The following is a 20,691-nucleotide window of genomic DNA, read 5'->3' as shown; positions in this document are numbered from 1 at the left end:
TTTTTGTTGCTGCTTGTGTTTCCTCCCACATCCTAAAAGGCATGTAGATTAGCAAGTCAAATGATCACTGTAAATTGCCCTAGCTTATAAGGAGTAGTAGAATCTGAGGTGTGTTGATAAGAATGTGGAGGGAAATATAAAATAGATTAATACAGGAACAGTGTAAATGTGGGTTGATGGTCAACGCTGCCCTAGCAGGCCACGCTTTAAAAAAAATGTTGTAGCTTTTGAATGTTTGTTTTATATTTCACTAAGCTAATGCCACGGCTTGGATGGCTGGCAGAGTATCTATCTAGCTGCTATAGCAGAGGTGACGCTTACCGTGGTTTGCCCACCAGACAAAATTAACACTTGCCAGGTCTAGCTGCCAGTGCTATTTTGGACAGATACTTCTGTAAAGCAAGCAAACACTGAAGAATCCAAGAAAGGCATGTCCATATGCACCATGTTGAACAGCAATAATTGCATGCAACGTTTGGTCCATTATTTCAAAGCTGTGGAAATTGTTGTGCCCCTATCACCATTTGCAATATAAACCACCATTTATTGGAAAATTAAAATGCTCTTACCTCTGGCTGCTTTCACATTAAATCTCAATCTGCGCAGTGCCTCCTCTGTATCAAAATTGCACTTAACCAATTCATACAATGCCTGAGAAAGACAAATAATTCACGTAACTGTAGACTTTTCCAAGATTAGTTAAGTTATGTTGTTTATAGAAGCTTTATCATCTAAAACTATGTTTTGCCGACAAAATTTGATGCTTGTATATGATTTTAAAATTAACCACCCATGGTTAATGTTTATTATTATAGGTACCTACACGTAATGGCACTTCTAATAATTTATTATTTATGTAATATCGTCACTATATATTCTTAACTAGTTTGGAACATAGGTACCATCATTTTATAGGAAACATTCTGCAAATCTAATCAAGTTTAACGTGATACAAACACTAAATTTGAGACTAATGCTTTTCCCATGCAAGAAATGTCAGGTGTGGACCAATCCCTTATCTACAATAGATACTTGAACAATTGTTAACATTATATTTGAGTATTAGACTTTAATTTAACCAAAGTATGACAAAGTATGACAGAGGGAAGGCAGATTCATTGAATTAAAACAATGACTGTGCCGAACGTGATTCATAGCTGAACTGATTTCATCTGCCTGCACATGATCCATATCCCTCTGTTCCCTACACTTCCATGTGCCTATCTAAAAGCCACTACTGCATCACCCTTCAGCTCCACCCCAGGCAATGTGTTCCAGCCCCCCCCACACCCACAGTGCAAAATACTCACGCCACACACCTCTATTAAACTTTTCCCCTCTCATCTTACAGTTATGCCTTAACTGTAGAACATTTCCATCCTGGAAAAAAGGTTCTGACCGTCTACCCTTTCTATGCCTCTCAAATTTATATTCTTCTAGCAAGTCACCCCTCAACCTCCGATGTTCCAGAAAAAAGAACCCAAGTCTGTCCAACCTCTCTCAGTTGCCTAAACTCTCTAATCCATGCAGCATTTTGGTAAACCTCCTCTGCGCCCTTTGCAAAGCTTCCACATCTTTCCTGTAATAGGGCGCCCAGAACTACACGCAATATTCCAAATGCAGTCCAACCAAATTCCTATAGAGCTGCATCATGACCTCCTGACTCTTATATTCAATGCCTCTAGCAATGAAGGCAAGCGTATCATATTCCTTCTTATCCACTCTATTGAATTATGTTGCCACCTTCAGTGAGCTTTGAACTTGGACTTTATGATCCCTCTGTACATCAAATTCCTTACATTCAACCTCCCAAAGTGTAACACCTCATACTTGCTCATGCTAAACTCCATTTGCCATTTCTGCAGCTGATCTATATCCCGTTGTATTTTCTGACAGTCTCCAATTCCTCTTTAGTGTCATCAGCAAACTTACTCACCAACTCATCTACAGTTAGAATACATATAGACCTCCAGCCAGAATATCTACTTTCCACAATGACCCTGTCTTTTACGAATAAGTCACCTCAGAATCTTTACGACCAAGTCATCGTGAACCCCCACACATATCAATCTTCTGGATCAGCTACCATGAGGGACCTTACCAAAATCCTTACTAAAATATACATAACATCCACCCCCCGACCTTAATCAATCTCCTTTGTCACCTCCTCAAAAAAACTCAATAAGGTTTGTGAGACACAACCTGCACGGAAAAAGCCGTGCTGACTATCCGTAATTAGCCCAATCTCTTCCAATTGGGAGTAAATACTGTCGCAAATAATTCTCTCTCATAGTTCCCCTACCACTGATGTGAGACTCTACAGCTTATAGCTTCCTAGATTCTCTCTACTTCCTTTCTTAAACAAAGGAACAACATGGCCACTCTCCAGTCCTCCAGGACCTCACCTGTGGCTAGAGAAGCAACAAAGATCCTGGTCAAGGCCACGTCACCCATTCCTTCTCTCCAGAGATGCTGCCTGTCCCACTGAGTTACTCCAGCTTTTTGTGTCTTCCTCAATAACCGGATAAATCCCATCAAGAGATGTCTGAGAACATCCACCTTAATGTCTTCAAGAGCCCCAGCACCACCACCACCACCACCTTCTCGATCTCAAGCTGCCTTAGCATATTTGTATTCTCTACACTGATCTCGCTGCCAAAGTCCTTCTCCTCTTTGAACACAGATGCACAGAACATGTTTAGTACCTCACCTACATCCTCCAACTCCAAGCATAGATTCCTCATTTTAGTGAGCAGTCCTACCTTCCCTCTGGTCACCCTTTATTTATTAACATCTGTATAAAAACTCTTGAGATTTTACTTAAATCTGACTCATCAATGGCATTTCAGGGCCCCTTCTGATTGCCCGCTTGAGTTCTTTCCTTCCTGCTTAATATTGCTCTGAGGCCATCTGAGCCTACCTTCTGAAACCTGACATACACATACTTTTCTTTCCTGAACAAGTTTACAATCTCCTTGGTCATCCACATCAGTCCTTCTTACCGGAATATGCGGATCCTGCACTTTGATCAGATGGCTTTTAAATGAGTCCCACGTGACATCTGTGGACTACCCAATGACAACCGCTCCTGATTTACTCTCCTTAGCTACTGCCGTATGACATTGTAATCTGCCTTCCCTCAACATCCAGACCTATCCCTATTCAAAATATTAAAACCAGACTGGACGATCATTTCAATGAACACCTTATCTCAGTCTGTCTGGTCTTACGCAATTTCCCAGTTGCTAAACACCAACTCCCCTCCCATATTGACCTTTCTGTACTGGGCCTCGTCACTGTCACAGTGAGGTCAAATGCAAATTGGAGGAATAGCACCTCATTTTGCTTGCAGTTTACAACCCAGCAGTATGAATGTTGATTTCTCAAACTTCATGTAACCCTGGCTTTCCCCCTCTCCCTCCAACACCAGAGTTGTCCTACTATTCTCACTATCCCCTGATTAATTTTACTGTTTGTCTGCCTCGTTGTCACCTTCCCCAGAGCCAACAATGAACCATTGTACATTTCCTCGATCATTGTCTGATTTGATCTGTCCTTTTCATGCCTTGCATGCTCTTTGTATCCTTCCCTATCTCTCTTTATCCCTCTCCCGACTCTCAATCTGCAGATGTTTCAACCCAAAACGTCAACCATTCCTTCTCTCCTTGATGTTGCCTGTCCCGCTGAGTTACTCCAGCATTTTCTATTTTTGGTTAAAACCTGTGGGGTTGTGATCACTATCTCCAAATTCCACTTCAACTGCACCACCAGTCACAATAACCAGGTTCATTTCCCAATACAAGGTCAAGTATAGTCCATCCTCGAGTCAACTATCCACATACTGTTTAAGGAAACCTTCGGGACGACAGATGGCACAATGGGCTAAGTGTTCGGCTGGCGACCGGAAGGTAGCCGGTTCGAATCCCGCTTGGAGTGCATACTGTCGTTGTGTCCTTGGGCAAGACACTTCACCTACCTTTGCCTGTGTGTGAATGTGTGTGAGTGATTGGTGGTGGTTGGAGGGGCCGTAGGCGCAGATTGGCAGCCACGCTTCCGTCAGTCTGCCCCAGGGCAGCTGTGGCTACAGAAGTAGCTTACCACCACAGAGTGTGACTGAGGAGTGAATGAATAATGCGATGTAAAGCGCCTTGAGTATTAGAAAGGCGCTATATAAATCCCATCCATTATTATTATTATTATTCTTGGGTGCACCTACCAAATTCTGCTCCATCTAACCCTCTTGCCCCGAGTAAGTCCCAGTCAATATTGGTGAAGTTAGTCATCCACAACAACCCTGCAGTGCTTACATACTTCTGTAATTTGTCTACGTAAATGATTCTCCATTTCCCACTGGCTTTTGGGAGGCCTATATAATCTCATTAGAATAGATTATTTGAGCTCAACCCATAATGCTTCAGTAGACACACCCTCCAATATGTTCTCAGAGTACCATCGTGACATCCTGATTAACAAAGCAACTACTCCACCTTTTTTTACCCAACTATTTATCTCATCTGAAACATCGAAACCTAAGCAGGTTGAGCTGCCAGTCATAAGGTTATAAGTGATAAGAGCAGAATTAGGCCATTCGGCCCATCAAGTCTACTCCGCCATTCAATTAAGGCTGATCTATCATTCTCTCCTAACCCCGTTCTCCTGCCTTCTCCCCATAATCCCTGACACCCGTATTAATCAAGAATCTATTTATTTCTGCTTTAAAAATATGGCCTCCAGAGCCTTCAGTGGCAACAAATTCACCACCCACTGACTAAAGAAATTGCTTCTTCCTAAAGGAACGTCCTTTGATTCTGAGCTTATGATCTCTAGTCTTAGATTCTCCCGCTAATGGAAACATTCTCTCCACATGCACTCTATCCAAGCCTTTCACTATTCGGTACGTTTCAATGAAGTCCCCCCTCATTCTTCTAAACTCCAGCGAGTACAGGCCCAGTGCCGTCAAACGCTCATCAGAAGATAACCCGCTCATTCCTGGGATAATTCGTGTAAACCTCCTCTGGATCCTCTCCAGGGCCAGTACATCCTTCCTCAGCCCAAATAGTGTTCCTCGCACAACTAAATTTCTGTAATGACCACAATATCATAATTCTAAGCATTGAGCCAGGCTCCATCACTTTTCGTCACAATATTAATTGAAGCAAACATAGTTCAGCCCTTCATTATCCCCGTATTCATGAACCTCTCCCTGCCTGTCTTTGATTTGAGACTTGCTTATTTAAGATATAATTGAGACCTCCACTTTCTCAGCAGCCCTTCCATTTGCTGATCTGATGCTCTGGTTCCTACCCCCCAGCACTACTTTAAACCCTCCTGAGTAGTACCAGCAAACCTCCCTGCAAGGATGTCAGTGCCCCTCCTGTTCATGTGCAACCCATCCCTCTTGCACAGGTCACCACTGCCCCAGAAGAGATCCAAAAATCTGAATTCCTGTTCCCTGCACCAATTCCTCAGCCACACATTCATCTGTCATGGAAGTTTGCAAAGCATTTTGAAATGGAGTGCCGTCACTCATCCAGAGATTTAAGTTCTAAATGAAATGGCTAATCTGAATGAGCTGCTTCAATCTTTTGTTAACTGAATTTTCTTACTAACTTATATCTTACAGAATACATGTTTAACAGAGAGGACAATACAAAAAACGTTGCCTTCAATTAAGAATTCAAATTACAATAATTAGTCAAAATGCATAATGATGTTAAACTGAGATACTAATTTGAGATAATGATTTTATCTAAGGCCTTGTTTGATATGTAAAATTCAACATATACAACCAACCTGTTCATTGTCTTTTATGTGTGAGCCTTCTGGTATTGCATCCAATCCTTTCTCCTCACCCGTACGCTTACTAGCATCACAAAGAAATTCCACCACTTTATTCTCAGGCAGAAAATCAGGATTCCACAACAACTGGTCTTCATTCTCATATACTAGACATAGATTTTTATAAGATCCATTAGTGCACAGTTTTACCCATGCCATACACTTGCGATCACTATGCATCTCTTGTGGTTCTCGATTCTATAGTTGACTCATAAATAACCGTTATGGCTCAATCTTTAAGATTAACCAAAGAAACCATTAACAAATTAAAAAGAAAATAACAAATAAATTTTCCTCAGTGACATCTTATGCTAGCATAGAAATATTCAGGTGATGTAAGAACTTTGACAACTAATCTAATCAACCACTTATTACTTACAAGTCCTGACAAAGGATGTCAGGCTCTTTCATAGTTATGTCAGTGGATTACCCAATCCCACTATTGGTGGAATATCCAAACCACGGACACTTTTGCTTTTAAACATGCACTATAAACTTAGCTCCAACTACCAATTACCTTGGCCTATTGTAGGAGGTGATCTAAACAGAATAGCAGTATTCTTCAGTAATAGCATTGGATCACCACTCAGAAAAAGTAAACATTTGTTCATACTGTTATACCACATTTTCAAAGATCGACAGCTAGGCATTGGATATTTCTATGTAGACAGTTGTGAAGATGGCTGAACACATTTGTTTTCTCTCTTGAAGGAGGGTTACAGCCAAAAAGGAGTCCTATCCTCTCAGCAGTCAATGATAAAAAAAAAAGGATTGCAAAACATTCCATAACATTGACTTGGAGAATCTCCCTTTGGGTTACCACCTAGAACCCTATCCATTCTAAATTGTGCTGTTGTGTCTTTCACATGTTTCCCTGCATACATCCTGGCAAAAGCAGGACGTTTCTGGCAAAAGATAGGTATTTTCTCCAAAACAATTCAGACCAATTCTCAGAACAATTTGCGTGCCAATGGTAGTGTTTTCTGGAGAAAGCTAATTTTTCTGACAGGTTGGAATTAACTTAATAAAGTTGGAGGGAGTGCTAAATAACTAATATAAAACAGCATGTTTCTGTAACTTAATCTGATTAGGATTTTAAAAAAATGTTGCCCCTAATTCTTGAACTTTGTTTGATAAAATGAAACCTACAGTAGTACTAAATTTCAGATGGTTTTAAATTGGTTATAAAACACAAAGCACAACACATACGTATACACATCACAACACATACAGAGCATGCTATCATTTTGAATCCATGCTCAAAGTATTTAAGAAATTAACATTAACACTACTGCTGGTATAGGGTTGGTAGAGGTTAAGGCAGGAAAAGGAAAAGAAAAACCTATTACCAAAATGATGAAAGAGCAGCAAATAACGTGAGCATCGTAGTGTATGATTTGCGAATAGCTATCGTGCCAGCAGTTATTGTGAAGTCATGTGCCAAGAAGAGCATGTTAACACACCTGCTTAGTTTAAAAACATAATGTTAATGTGTTAGAAACAGTTTAGAGAAGGTTTACTAGAATAATAGCAGGAATAGAAAATTAGTCGTATGAGGGAAGACTGGACAGGCTAGGCTTGTATCAGTTGGAATTTTAAAGCACAAAGATGGACGCAGAAACTACAATCCTGAAGAGTCTTAACAGAGTAGATATGAAGGAGACATTTCCTCTGTTGGGAGAATTTAGTCTTGGAGTCACGATATGCTCAGATATCTTTGGCCTTTTAAAATCTGTTTGAGGACAGAAGAGATAAAAGGAAACTGTACTGGTGGGAAAGTGAGCTGTGAGAATGACACATGGTGTCAGCAATGATATATCAAGTGCATATGAACAGGCAGATGAGTAATGATATGTGAAAATGAGGTACTAATCACTTAATTAGGAAGAACAGAAAAGCATATTTTTTAAATGGTAAGCAATGAGTAAGATAGTGTACTTAACTTAGCTTGTTGATTCGTGAAATGCAGACGGTCTACACAGATGTACAGCAACTAAAAAATAAACAGTATGGCCTGCATGCATTTAGAGTTGGTGTGCAAGAAAACAGGGCTTTGGTGAGACCACACTAGTTTATATTTCCATAATCCAAGAAAAGCTACATTTGCCTTGTAAGTAGGATTCAGATTCACCAGTTAAGATTCGTGTGATGAGGGATTTCCACCAGAGTGAGAGTGCAACACTGGCATAAATTATTGTCATAGTGTGGAAATGGGTCCTTCGACCCAACCGTCTGCACTAGGCCCACCTGCCCTCAATTGGCCCATAACCTTCCACACAGATCCTATCCATTTACCTGTCCATATGTCTCTTGAATTTTACGATAGATCTTAAACGTTGTGATGGTACCTGCCTCAACTACCTCCTCCAGCCGCTCGTTCCATATACCCACCAACTTTGTGTAAAAATGTCACCCCTCAGGTTTATATAAAATCGCCACCCCCCTTTACCTTAAACCCATGTCCTCCGGTTCTCGATTCCCCTACTGTGGGCAAAAGTGGGCATTTACCCAATCAATTCCTTTTATTATTTTGTACACCTCTATAAGATCACGCCTCATCCTCATGTGCTCCAAGGAATAAAGTCCTGGTCTGCTCAACCACTCCCTATAAGCCAGGCCCTCGAGTCCTGACAACATCCTTGTAAATCTTCTCTGCACCCATTCCAGCTTGACAACATCTTCCCTATAACATGGTGCCAAGAACTGAACACAATCCTCTAAATGTGGCCTTACCAATGCCTTATGCAACTGTAATACAACCTCCCAATTTCTATACCCAATACTCGAACTGATGAAGTCCAATGAAAGCCTTGACCACCCTTTTTACATGTGATGACACTTTCAAGGAACATGTACCTGCATTCTTATAGCTCTCTGCTCTATAACACTCCCAGAGTCCTACCATTCGCTGGGTATGTCCTGTCCTTGTTAGACTTGAAATCCATGGTAGTTTGGAAAATTGATAGATGATCTCATTTAAATACAAGATTCTGAAAGTGCTTGTTTGGGTAGATACAGAGAGACTGCTTCCTCTGAGTGGAATGTCAAGAGGGAGGTATAACATCCGCATTAAAGTTGGCCATTAAGAAATAAGAAAAATAAGAGGATCAAGCAAGAAAGGAAATCTGATAGAAAAGTTGACTTGGCATGTAGAGAGAATCTTATTGACAACTGGTGCAAGTTTGAGGAGGCACATGACTCCTCTATTTTTTTTAAATTTCAATGTAATTGATAAATTTAAAAGCTGGCTGCATAGATTATAGATCTGTACATCAGTTTAAATTCAAATGACAGAGCGCTTCAAACAAGAGGAATGTTGTAGATACAAAGTAACGAATCTAAAGTTGGAAAGGTGCAACATAAAACGTCACAGTATTACACAGTTCACAATACTCGCTGTTTCTCACACAAATATGGCATTTTTCAAGAAGCACATTCTGAAGAAAAGCTTACCCTTTTCATTCTCTTTATACTTGTAAAAGCCAATGGGAACTTCAGCCTGATATTGGGAGCCCACCATAATTTCCTATAAAGAAACATAAATCATATTTATTACCCATATTTGATAACTGTGCGGTTACACTCAATAGCCTGTTCATTTTATACGTTCTTCATACAGTGGTAATTGGAAAAACATATTTTTCTGCTGCTAGAGACATCTGGCAACTTTACTTTGATTTTATTGCCGAGGACACATGTATCAGAAATTAGTGGCACAGGCACTACACCAGAAGATAAAAGCACCCGCTGTGAATTGTTTTTTCCATAGAAAGTTTATATAAACTTATAAAAAGCATTATAGGTTTTATATATTATTTAAAGAGAGTGATAACACACAATTTTGTTCTCCCACTACTGAAAATATTGAGCCAGGTAATGCTTGAACCACTTCACAACCCAGGCTTACCTCCCCAACTCCTATGTTATTTCTGCAGCGTCACTTACCTTTTGCAGCTCTGTTGTGGCAAACAGCATTCATGTTTTGATGCAACAGGCATCCCAGAAACCAGAGTGGGCTTTGAGTGGTGACCTCAGGCAATGGATCCTGAGGCCTTGCACTCAAAGCACACGGATTGCCTCTCGACTAGTCACTGTTCTCAAAAATGTCAGAACTATTTTTAACTGTCTCGAAAAGTCGAAAAACATTTAAAATGATTGAAATTGTGAAAAACATTTCTAAAAAATTAAAACATAAAATACAAAAAAATATACTTATCACCTTATTAAAGAAAAATGACAAGCACCTTCAAATGAATATGGGCTTGCTACTGAAACTAGACATTCCTTGTGTAACGCTAAGGGACCTGAAATGGTGTAGATCATATGCCCTAGCAAATAACCTCCGGTTTATCTCTGACCTGCACTGCAATGCTCAGGTATTTAAGTAGTAAATGAGCTGACTCAAATAGGATGTAGCCAGTAGTTATAATGAACATAACCTAGCCCAATATATATTTGAGAAGAGGGAGAATATCATTCCAACCAATAAAAATTCCTGACTAGAGGTGAAAATGAACAGTAGTTAGTTTTCAAGTTCCCAGTTGGACACATTAACAAGGTAACCAAAACAATGCTTTAAGGTATTTTACTGCTTTCAAACAATGTGAAATGAGTGACAGTTGAATGTCTAGTACGTCAATGCAGGCAACAGCTAGGTGGAGAAACTGGAGCTACCGCCATGCAAGTACGTCAATGCAGGCAACAGCCAGGTGGAGAAATGAGGTGCCAGACAGCAACAGAATTCTTTGTCAGACTGAGGTGACGTGTTCCATATTTTGGACATATACTATGACCTCACTTCAGGTTATTTAACACTTCCATTTGTAAACCAAGTGGTCTCATCATTCCTGGCCAGTACAGATTCTGTCCTGTTTGAACTTGGTCCGTGATTGAAGTCAAAGCTAAATGTATCTGTAAGTTCCATTGATGAAATACCCGTTTCGTGCACTGGATGCATGCTGCTTTTTCTTTCATCTGGTTAGGGGGCGCCACCCGCACGGTACTGACTGCTGCTTAGCAGATAAGAGCATGTTTTCTAAGAGGGCATTATTTGTGAGGTGGCTTTGCTAAGTTATAGTGAATTGGATGTTGATTAAATCCATGACACATTTTTTAACTGAGAGGTCATCAGAATTACAGTGAATAGCAGGCAGGGGAATGCAGTTATAATAGTCACACAGTTTGAGAGGTCTTGAAGGTTCCAAATTTTGAGTGTTTTAATTAGATGAGGCATACCATGAGATACCAGGATGATGCTCATGGGCAAAATGTTTTTGGAAAACTTGATTTTTTTCCCCAGCATCATTTTCTTCAGATGGGATGCCAGGTCCAGAACAGTGTACCGATGGGGAACAAAGACAAACTGCTGGAGTAACTCAGCAGCTCAGGCATGCTGCTTGACCCACTGAGTTATTCCAGCACTGTATGTCATTTTCTGTAAATCAGCATATAAGAGCATGTCTTCTGAGAGGGCTTTATTTATGAGGGGGCTTTGCTAAGTTATTGTGAATTGGGTGTTGATTAAATCTACGGTTCCTTTTGACTGCAGCACACTTATGGGTGTCAGTTGCTCAAATATTTTTTAACTTGCTTCCTCTAGCAATGGCAACATAAATAACACCTCTGGGAATCAGTGGGAGGCTGAAAAGGCCGGATGCATACACTTGCTCACATGACAGATAGTTGTTGAGTAGATGATCTCAAGTTAAATTTATTTGGCACTGAATGCCCTGAGAGTCTTGGCATACCAAATCATTCGGTGGGTGGCTTTCATGCCAGATAGCATCAAATACTGATGATAAATTCATGACGGTAGCTCCAGTTTTTAATCTGCTTCTGAAACCCCGCCTCAACTTCGTAATAAGCATAAACTGTCAGTGAGAGCACCGCCTTCCCTCTCCAAAACCAAACTGTTCATTTGGAATGGAGAAATTCAGCGGGTCAGGCAGCATCTGTGGCAGGCACGTGTCGTGAGTAATTACTCAGGGTAGGCAGTCAGTCGGCTTTAAAAAAAAACTTAAACCGCGCATGCGCAGAATGTTCTCTCCGTAAAAATAAAAAATAAAGACAGTAACAATTCAATTTGCCCAAGGCTTCCAAGTGTCCTTTATCCTGAATTACTGAATGGGTGGGGGGTGAAGGGTGACAGCAGGTGGAGAGATGGTGGGAAAAACGGGAGCACACCGGGACAAGATGAATCAGTTGTCATCTTATTGAATGACAACACTTGTTCAAGGGACCAATTGGGGGGAGAGTTCCTTTCACAGCGTGTGGAGAGTCTGTGCCAGGGGTAAAGTTGAGGGGAGGGCAAGTGTGTTGAGAAGGAGGTGGTCATGGATCATGCCAGTAACTTACTCACTCACCGCTGCTGCGGAGCTCCGGACGCGGAGCCACCGCATTGTGGCCAGGGAGGGAAGCAGCTAGGGTAGCTGCGAGCAGCCGCCGGGACCCGACAGCAGAACTGGCAGCCACTTTTGTGCCTTCTGCCGGCCCGCTCACCTCTGGCAGTGCTCTCCGTCGGAATACCTCTCGCCTGCCGCTCGCCGACTTCGCTCATGTCAGCCGCTTCCCGCAAATCCTTAAATTCCCACAGCCGAGTAACCTCAATCTCGTTGTTGGAATTTAAGGATTTGCTGGAAGCGGCTGACATGAGTGAGGCCGGCAAGCGGCAGGAGAGAGGTTTTTAGACGGAGAGCTGCCAGAGGTGAGCGGCGGCCGGCAAAAGGCGCTGAGGTGGCGGCTGGTTCCGCTGTCCGGCCCGGCGGCCGCTCTCAGCCACCCGAGCTATTTCTCCCCCCACCCCGGCCTCAATGCGGTGGCTCCGTGCAAGGAGCGTCGTATGTGGGTTCCTGGCATGATCCCGATCCCCTCCTTCACAACGCTCCTGCCCTCCCCGCAACTTTACCCCGGGCCAGACTCCCCAAACGCTGTGAAAGGAATTCCCCCTCACCCTGAGAAATACGGTATTTAAAAACATATAGCACCAAGAAATGTACTTGTCACATTATCGGTACACGAACGCCATGCTTCTCTCTTTGTTTCTTAAAATACGCTTAAGATAATGTCAATCCATAATTGAAAAAACTCGCCAAGAAACTAGCGCTGCGCATGCGCAGTAGGCTGCTGCGCCCTGCGCCGTACAGCAAAGGCAGAATTTCTGCCCCGCTTGTCATTGACGGCTTCAAGCAGCGCTGACGGCACGTGGGCTGCACAGACCTTTGCGTGTTGCAAGTACTGCGGATGAAAGGCACGGAGAATTATGCCTACCTAAGAGATCGATCTCTTAGATAGGCATAATTCTCCCATGCCTTTACTATTTATATTTAGTAATTACCATTTTATAATTTTAGTCAGGGTAGGCAGTGCCTGATCTGTGGAGGGAATGAATAGATGCCGTTTCGGGTCAGAGACCCCTTTTCAGAGTGATTGGAGTGGGCCGGGATTATGGTGCAGCTAGCAGAGATGAAAAAGATGAAAAAAGGAGGTTGAGGCAGAGAAAGCCTGGCAAATGATAGGATACAGGCGAGGGGGAGGGGGGTAATTAGCAGATAAGTGGAGTAAGAGACAAAAGTTTGAAGTGACTTTTGTTTCATTTCCACCTCTAACCTTTGTCTTTTATCCTACCCATCTGCTAATCAAAACCACTTCAGTCATTTGTATGGCGGCAGTATGGTGCAGCTATTAGAAATGTCGTTCCATAGCACCAGAGACTCTGGTTTGATCCTGACCTCGGGAGCTGTTTGTGTGGTTTATACATTTTCCCCATGACCACATGGGATTCCTCTGGGTGCTCTGGTTTCCCACATCCCCAAAACGTGTGGGGTTGTAGGTTTAATTGGCCTATAAATAGCCCCTGGTGTGGATGGGGTTGCAAAGGCATAGTAGTATGAATCGTCAGTACAAATCAGGTGGGCAGAAGAGCCTGTTTCTATGCTGTATCTCTAAACACATATTCCTTGCCAGGTTTTATCCCACCTCCACCTCTCATTTCCGACTCCGCCTCCTCCCCTCCGCCCCCTCCCCCCCCACCGACTCTAATCTGTCTGAAGAAGGGTCCTCACCCGAAACACTGACTGTTCATTCCATCCAAATGAAACCAAGAGGGGGAGGAAACTCACGGGGTCATGCGAGAACATGCAGAGACAGCACTTGAGGTCAGGATCAAACACAAGTTTCTCTCGCTGAGGAAGCAATTCCACCATCTGCACCCCAAAAGTTATCCTGCATTTCAGCATTTTGGACTCAAGAGTTGAGGTGATGATGCTACTATTTTACCTATTGTTGACTCATCTTTTTAATTATTAGCCAGCCTGTTCAGAACAGCTTAGTGGAGGCTAAAATGGAAATCAGCCATACATGCACAAAGTCAGAAAATAAAGTTTTGGGGGACTTGTGAAATGAGGCTTCAGTTAACAACATTTGTAAATCATTGTTATTATGGATAATATTACCTTTTTCCAATCTTCTGAGGGCACATAGTCTTCATCTTCTTCAGATTCCTCTTCTTCATTGCCTAAGGATATTGACATGCCAGTATTATTCTTCGTAATATTATGGAAAGAGCTTTGCTTGTTTAAAATAAGAACTTTGAAACTAATTCAATTTGTACATAAGCTTTTTTCAAAATATCAATGTTATTATAAATAAAAATTACCCTTTTGCTCTTTTGTAGGTCTCTTGGTCATAAAATCTGAAAATATACATTCATGATTTTGCAATTTTGAATTCTTATAGATCAGCAATGCACAGATTATAGAAACAGGTCTTGCTGCCCAACTTGCCCATACCAACCACGATGCCCCACCTACGCTAGTCCCACTTGCTCATATTTGGCCCATATCCATGTACATATCCAAATAGCTTTTAAATGTTGTATAGCACCTGCTTCAACTATCTCCTCTGGCAGCTCATTCCATATTCCATTCCAACAGTGTAAAAATGGTGCCCCCCCCCAGGTTTCTAATCTTTCCACTTTTATCTTAAATCGATGCTCTCTGATTCTTGCCTCCCCTCCTCTGGGTAAAAGACAGTGCTTTCATTGATACACCCCATTCCATACATATTATAACAGTTCCAATTAGTTCATCAAACCTCCAAAGACAAGGCACAAGGCGCAGATATTAATTTACAAAAAAGGACACAAAATGCTGGAATAACAAGTCAGCAACTTCGCTGGAGAATGCTTTGAGTCAGGACCCTTCTTCACACTGATTGTGGGGTGGAGGAGAGATCTGGAAACATTAGGGGCAGGACAAAGCCATGACAAAGACTGGAGATGAAAAGACAAAAGGTGCGAGAGACCAGAATACAAGGATAGAAGAGTTGCGAATAGTGCAGCCAGAGGAAGGAATCCAGGGGTAAGGGGAGAAATAGAATCCATGTGGGGCACAGGGAAGAGTGAGGGGAAAAAGGGGAGGAGGGCGTTTGTGGTTAGTTACCTAAAACTGGAGAATTCACTGATCATATCAGGACAGAAAGGTCAGTATGGTGATGGGAGGATTTAAAATGGTTATCAAACAGGAAATCAGCCAGGCTTTGGTGGACCGAGAGCGCAAGTGTTTAATCAAATAATCAGCTAGTTTATGCTTGATCTCGCCAATGTAAAGGAGGGCATATAGGGAACAGCATATGGAGTAGGTGAAGTTAGAGGAGGTGCACATAAAACGCTGTGTCACCTGGAAAGACTGCTGGGGTCCCTGGATGGATGTGAGAGAGGAGGTATAAGGAAAGGTGTTGCACCCCCCTATGGTCGCAAGGCAAAGTACCTGGGGAGGGGGTGGTTTGGGTGGGAAGGGATGTGAACTACAATCAGTCTGAAAAGGGTTCCAACCTGAAACACAACCTATCCAGGTTTGAACTAGATACTGCCCTGTCTTTTCTCTAAAGAGGAATTATTGATAATTTTAGAACACATTAAAGTGGATAAATCCCCAGGACCTGACCTTCGGAACTTGTGGGTAAACTAGAGAAAAAAAATTACAGAGGCCCTTGCAGAGGTATTTAGATTTTAGATATTCAGCATGAAAAAAGGTCCTTCAGTGCACAGAGTACGCACTGCACTTGTTCTATCCTACACACTAGGGACAATTTACAGAAGCCAATTAATCTATAAACCTGCATGCCTTTGGGATGTGGGAGGAAACCGGATCACCCAGAGGAAACCCACGCGGTCACAGGGAGAACGTGCAAATTCCATATAGGAAGCACCCTTAGTCAGGATTGAACCCGGGTCCCTGGTGCTGTAAGGCAGCAATTCTACCGCTGCGCCACTGTGCAATTTGCATCATGAGTCACAGGTGATGTCCCGAAGACTGGAAGGTGGTTATTGTTGTACCTTTATTTTAATAAAGCTGCAACGACAACCCAGGTAACTACAGACCTAGTCTGAAATTAATGGAGGTAATTACTGATGGGGATTCTGATGGACAAGATCTAACAGCATATACGGAATGGCATGTATGATTAGGGATGGTCAGCATGGCTTTGTGCGTGGGAAATTGTGTCTCATGAATCCGGTTTTTTGTTGTTGAAAAAGTCAGTGAAGATCAGAGGAATGGCCCTTGTCATATAGACTTTAGCAAGATCTTTAACAAGGTACAGCATGGTAAGCTAGTTTTGTAAGTTAGATCACATGGAATCCCAGATGAACAAACTAATTGGATTCAAAATTGTATTGCAGTAAGGAGTCAAAGAGTAGCTGCGGAGGGTTGATTTTCTGATTGGAGTCCCGTGACCAGTGTGTGCTGGGTCCACAAGTTGTTTATTATCTACATTAATGATTTGGATGACAATGTAGCTAGCATTGTTAGTAAATTTGCAGATAACACCAAAAGGAAGCGATTTCAGGGGCAACTTTTTTACTCAAAGGAAGAAAAAGCAGTGGATTAATTTACAACTTTCAAGAAACATTTGGACAGATATATAGAAAGGGCTTAAAGGGATATGGGGCAATTACAGGCAACTTGGTTGACATGGACGAAATGGGCCAATGGGCCTGGTACATGCAGTACAGCTCTAACTGTGTAACAATCATCATTTTGATATAAACTGGTTTAAAATATTCTAAAATGCTGAAACTGAATTTCAATTTATTTTTACTGTTTATGATGTTAGACTGTGAAAATTAATGGAGGAAGAGAAAATGAGTGTTATTTTGGTCTTATATTTTATACACATTTTCTAAATTTAAACAACCTAGTAATGGTAGGTTCAGTCTGAAGAAGGGTCTCGACCCGAAACACCGTCCATTCCTTCTCTCCAGAAATGCTTCCTGTCCTACTGTGGACAGCATTGTGTCCATCTGATTTAGAACCTCACTTCATGAAGCTGCCTTTGCCTTGCATCCTTGATTATTTGCATTGTGACCTTTACGCTCCTCAGTTGCGACAGCTCTTTTTCAGACAATAACAGAGATTGAAGCCATTGAGATCTATAATAATGGAGATGAATGGTAACCATAGCTTAATTATTTACATGCACAAAATAAATTATACCTATGTCTAAGTATTTACATCTGCGTGGGCGGATCATCTCCTGCACATCGTGTGAGGTTATCAATGGTACAAGGTCATCATTTGAAGACTGAGTTTCATCTTCGTGTCCACATGAATTCTTTGGTACTTCTTGCTATGAAATTCATTAAAAAATATGTAAAACAAAGCTCAATGAATTCACAACATTTAGTAGAAAAAGATCAAGAACAAAAGTATGATTTTTTGAGTCAAAATATGAAGGCTACTCTAAAGGACTGCGTAACTATATGCAAATGTTAGAAAAGGGGAAAGATTACTTATGCAGCATACAAATGAAAACGCCTCAAGGAACTGCAGAACGTAGTACAATCTGCCCCTACACCCATCTTCATACAATCCGCAAACCTGACCACAAAGCCTTCAGTTCCCTCATCCAATTCATTGATATACAACGTGAAAAGTAGCGGTTCCAGCAACGATCCCTTAACACCACTAGTCACTTGCAGCCAACCAGAAAAAGCCCTCTTTATTTCCGCCCCTTGCTTTCGCTCATTCAGCAAATCTTCTATCCATGCTAAAGATAGACACTAAGTGCTGGAGTAATTCACCGGGTCAAGCAGCATCTCTGGCGGAAAAGGATCAACGATATTTCGGGTCCCAACCTGAAATGTCACCCATCCATTTTCTCCAGAGATCCTGCCTGACCCACCTGAGTTACTCCAGCACTTTGTTTCTATCTTTGGTATCAACCAGCATCTGTAGTTCTTTGTTTCTACTTCTATCCATGCTAGTATCTTCCCTCTTATACGATGGACTCTCATCTTCTGTAGCAGCCTCATGCTCAGCACCTTATCAATAACCTTTTGAAAATCCAGGTAAACAACATCCACTAACTCACCTTTGTCTATCTTACTATTTACTTCCTCAAAGAATTCCAAAAGATTTGTCAGGCAAGATCTCCCCTTCACAATAACCATGTTGACTTTGGTCTATTTTAACATGTGCTGCAAAGTCCAGGTACACCATCGTTTTTCTGGCATACTCGGTTCCAGAGTCTTACTGGATTATTCATTTTGCTGGACCAACAGAGGTTAAGGCCTCCGAGGAGCTGAGATACCGGCTTTAAGTGTACTTTTGTAATTTTATCCGGATTAAAGGTGGTGCCAGACCACTAGTTCAGGGCTCGAAATTAGCGGTTACCCGGGTGCCATTGACTACCCGAAGTGCCGCTGAGCAACCTAAACGGCGAGTCATTTTGCCCGGCTTGGCACGCAGATACTGGTTTATACCGATAGACACAAAAAACTGGAGTAACTCCACGGGCCAGGCAATATCTCTGGAGAAAAGGAACGTGATGTTTCATGTCGGAGGCGGCTGTATTGCGGGGCAAAGATACTAGGTGCATGGTGACGAAGGGTCGGAGCAAATGATGGGCACCGAACAGCCACAGCGGCTCCACCGCCTCCTCCTCCCGCACCCCGCCCAGCAGAAGGAGGCCTCCCTCTCCCTCCCTCCTCTCAGCCTCGGCATGTAAGAGGGGTTGTTTTGAAAGCGCCGTTGGCGGATATGCAGGCAGCGACCGCTATCGCCCTGATAACGGCCGCTGCTTGCAAATCCGCCAACAGCGCTTTCAAAACAACCCCTCTCGCACGCCGAGGCCGGGAGGAGGGAGGGAGAGGGGGAGAGAGGGAGAGGGAGGGGGAGAGGGAGGTCTCCTTCCACCGTCTGATGCAGCTGCACCAAAGATCCTATAGCTATAGGATCTTTGAGCTGCACCCCTCGGCCCCGCACCTTCCTGTCGGCTGGCGGAGGAGGGGAGGCCGTGGCGAGGAGATCCCAACCGACACCCCCTTTGGCGGTGGCACTACTTTGGCGTTGGACAGGGATGGCCAAGGCAGCGGGGCTATGTTGTCCGAGGAGCGCTGACCTTCCTTCCCCCCCCCCCCTCTCTCTCTCTCTCTCTCTCTCGTACGACCCCCTCCACCCCTCTTATCCTGGGACCCCTCCTCTCCATCCCGCACTGATCCCCATTCCCTCTATTCAGTCCTAACTGGCATCCCCTGTGCTCCCCTCCCCATCTACCCACCCCCCAATCTATTCATCACCCTACCCACCTCGCATTGATTCTCCTGCCACCCCCCCCCCCCCCCCATCCTACACTGGTCCCCCAATTCATCCTGTACTGACCCCCCTTCCCATCCATCCTGTACTTCTCCACCCATTCATACTGCACTGAACCCCCCATTCATCCCATACTGACCCACCCTCCATTTACTCGGCACCAATCCCTCCCCATTTATCCTGTAGTGATCTCCCCATTCATCTTTTACTGATCACCCATTCATCCTGTACTGATCCCCGCATGCATCCCGTACTGATCCTTCATTCATCCTATACTGATCCACTCATTCATCCTGTAGTGATCCCCCATTCATCCTGCACATACCCTCCGTTCCACACTGTCCTGCCCCCCCCCCCCCCCCCCCCCATTCATCCTGTACTGATCCCCCCATTCATCCTGTGCTGATCCCCCCCATCCATCCTGTACTGATCCCCCCATTCAAGAATGGGGGGGGGAACAGTCTGAAGAAGGGTATAGACCCGAAACGTTGCCTATTTCCTTCGCTCCATAGATGCTGCCTCACCCGCTGAATTTCTCCAGCATTTTTGTCTACCCCCATTCATCCTGTACTGATCCCCCCCCCCATCCATCCCGTACTGATCCCACCATTCAACACCACTGACATCCCCCGTGCTCTCCCCTCACAATTTTACATACTCGAACCAACATGTACTAATTCACCTGCCTCAATCCATCCATTCTGCACCGATTGCCTTCTCAACCCTCCGCCATCTATCCACCCCGCACTGATTCACACACCCCCTGACCCTATTGTGCTTCATGGTCTTCAGAGCGAACATTGACTATGTTTGATAACGGAATGCAATCAAATGTGTTTTAATTCCCAATGTTATTATTTGTTTTGACACCTTTAAACATATTACCAAAAGAACATTTGCTGCAGTTATGTGCTTTGGCCATCTCTTGTCAGTTGGTGTAATGTTTAACCTGTCAGATGGGTATAGTCGGTTTTAACAGCTATTATCATAAAAAGCTTTAGAAATTTCCTTGCAACCTGTATATTTTGTTGTGGATAAATTATGTGGGAAGCGAGAGTGTTTTGTGCCATTAGCAATAACGACCCATGCTATGGCCGTGTCATGGTAATTTTCGGTCCTTCACAGAAAACATGCTTGTATCAATCTGTAGTGTGCATGGTTAAGCATATATGTTACCATGGTCCAGGATTTATTGACACAGTCTGATCATATGCTGAATAATCCAACCACATTTTTGTTTGGAAGTGGAAAGAACTAATAG

General features: G+C 43.0%; 1 protein-coding gene across 9 annotated transcripts in view; it reads right to left on the bottom strand.

The window, feature by feature from the left end:
- mier1 (MIER1 transcriptional regulator) overlaps positions 1-20,691 on the bottom strand; it is a 54,012-nt gene that overhangs the window by 18,244 nt on the left and 15,077 nt on the right. For 5 of the 9 annotated variants that reach the window (XM_033028441.1, XM_033028449.1, XM_033028440.1 and 2 more), the window contains 6 exons: positions 17,331-17,463; positions 14,492-14,527; positions 14,289-14,350; positions 9,292-9,364; positions 5,794-5,945; positions 570-651 (listed from right to left, as the gene is read on the bottom strand). In XM_033028441.1, the coding sequence (XP_032884332.1) occupies positions 570-651; positions 5,794-5,945; positions 9,292-9,364; positions 14,289-14,350; positions 14,492-14,527; positions 17,331-17,463 (538 nt within the window). The remainder of the gene's footprint in view (positions 1-569; positions 652-5,793; positions 5,946-9,291; positions 9,365-14,288; positions 14,351-14,491; positions 14,528-17,330; positions 17,464-20,691) is intronic. The other 4 variants (XM_033028445.1, XM_033028444.1, XM_033028443.1 and 1 more) reach the window with 3 other exon arrangements.

Source organism: Amblyraja radiata, chromosome 10 (assembly GCF_010909765.2).
Source record: "Amblyraja radiata isolate CabotCenter1 chromosome 10, sAmbRad1.1.pri, whole genome shotgun sequence".
Taxonomy (NCBI): domain Eukaryota; kingdom Metazoa; phylum Chordata; class Chondrichthyes; order Rajiformes; family Rajidae; genus Amblyraja; species Amblyraja radiata.
This window is presented reverse-complemented; position numbering and strand designations above follow the sequence as displayed.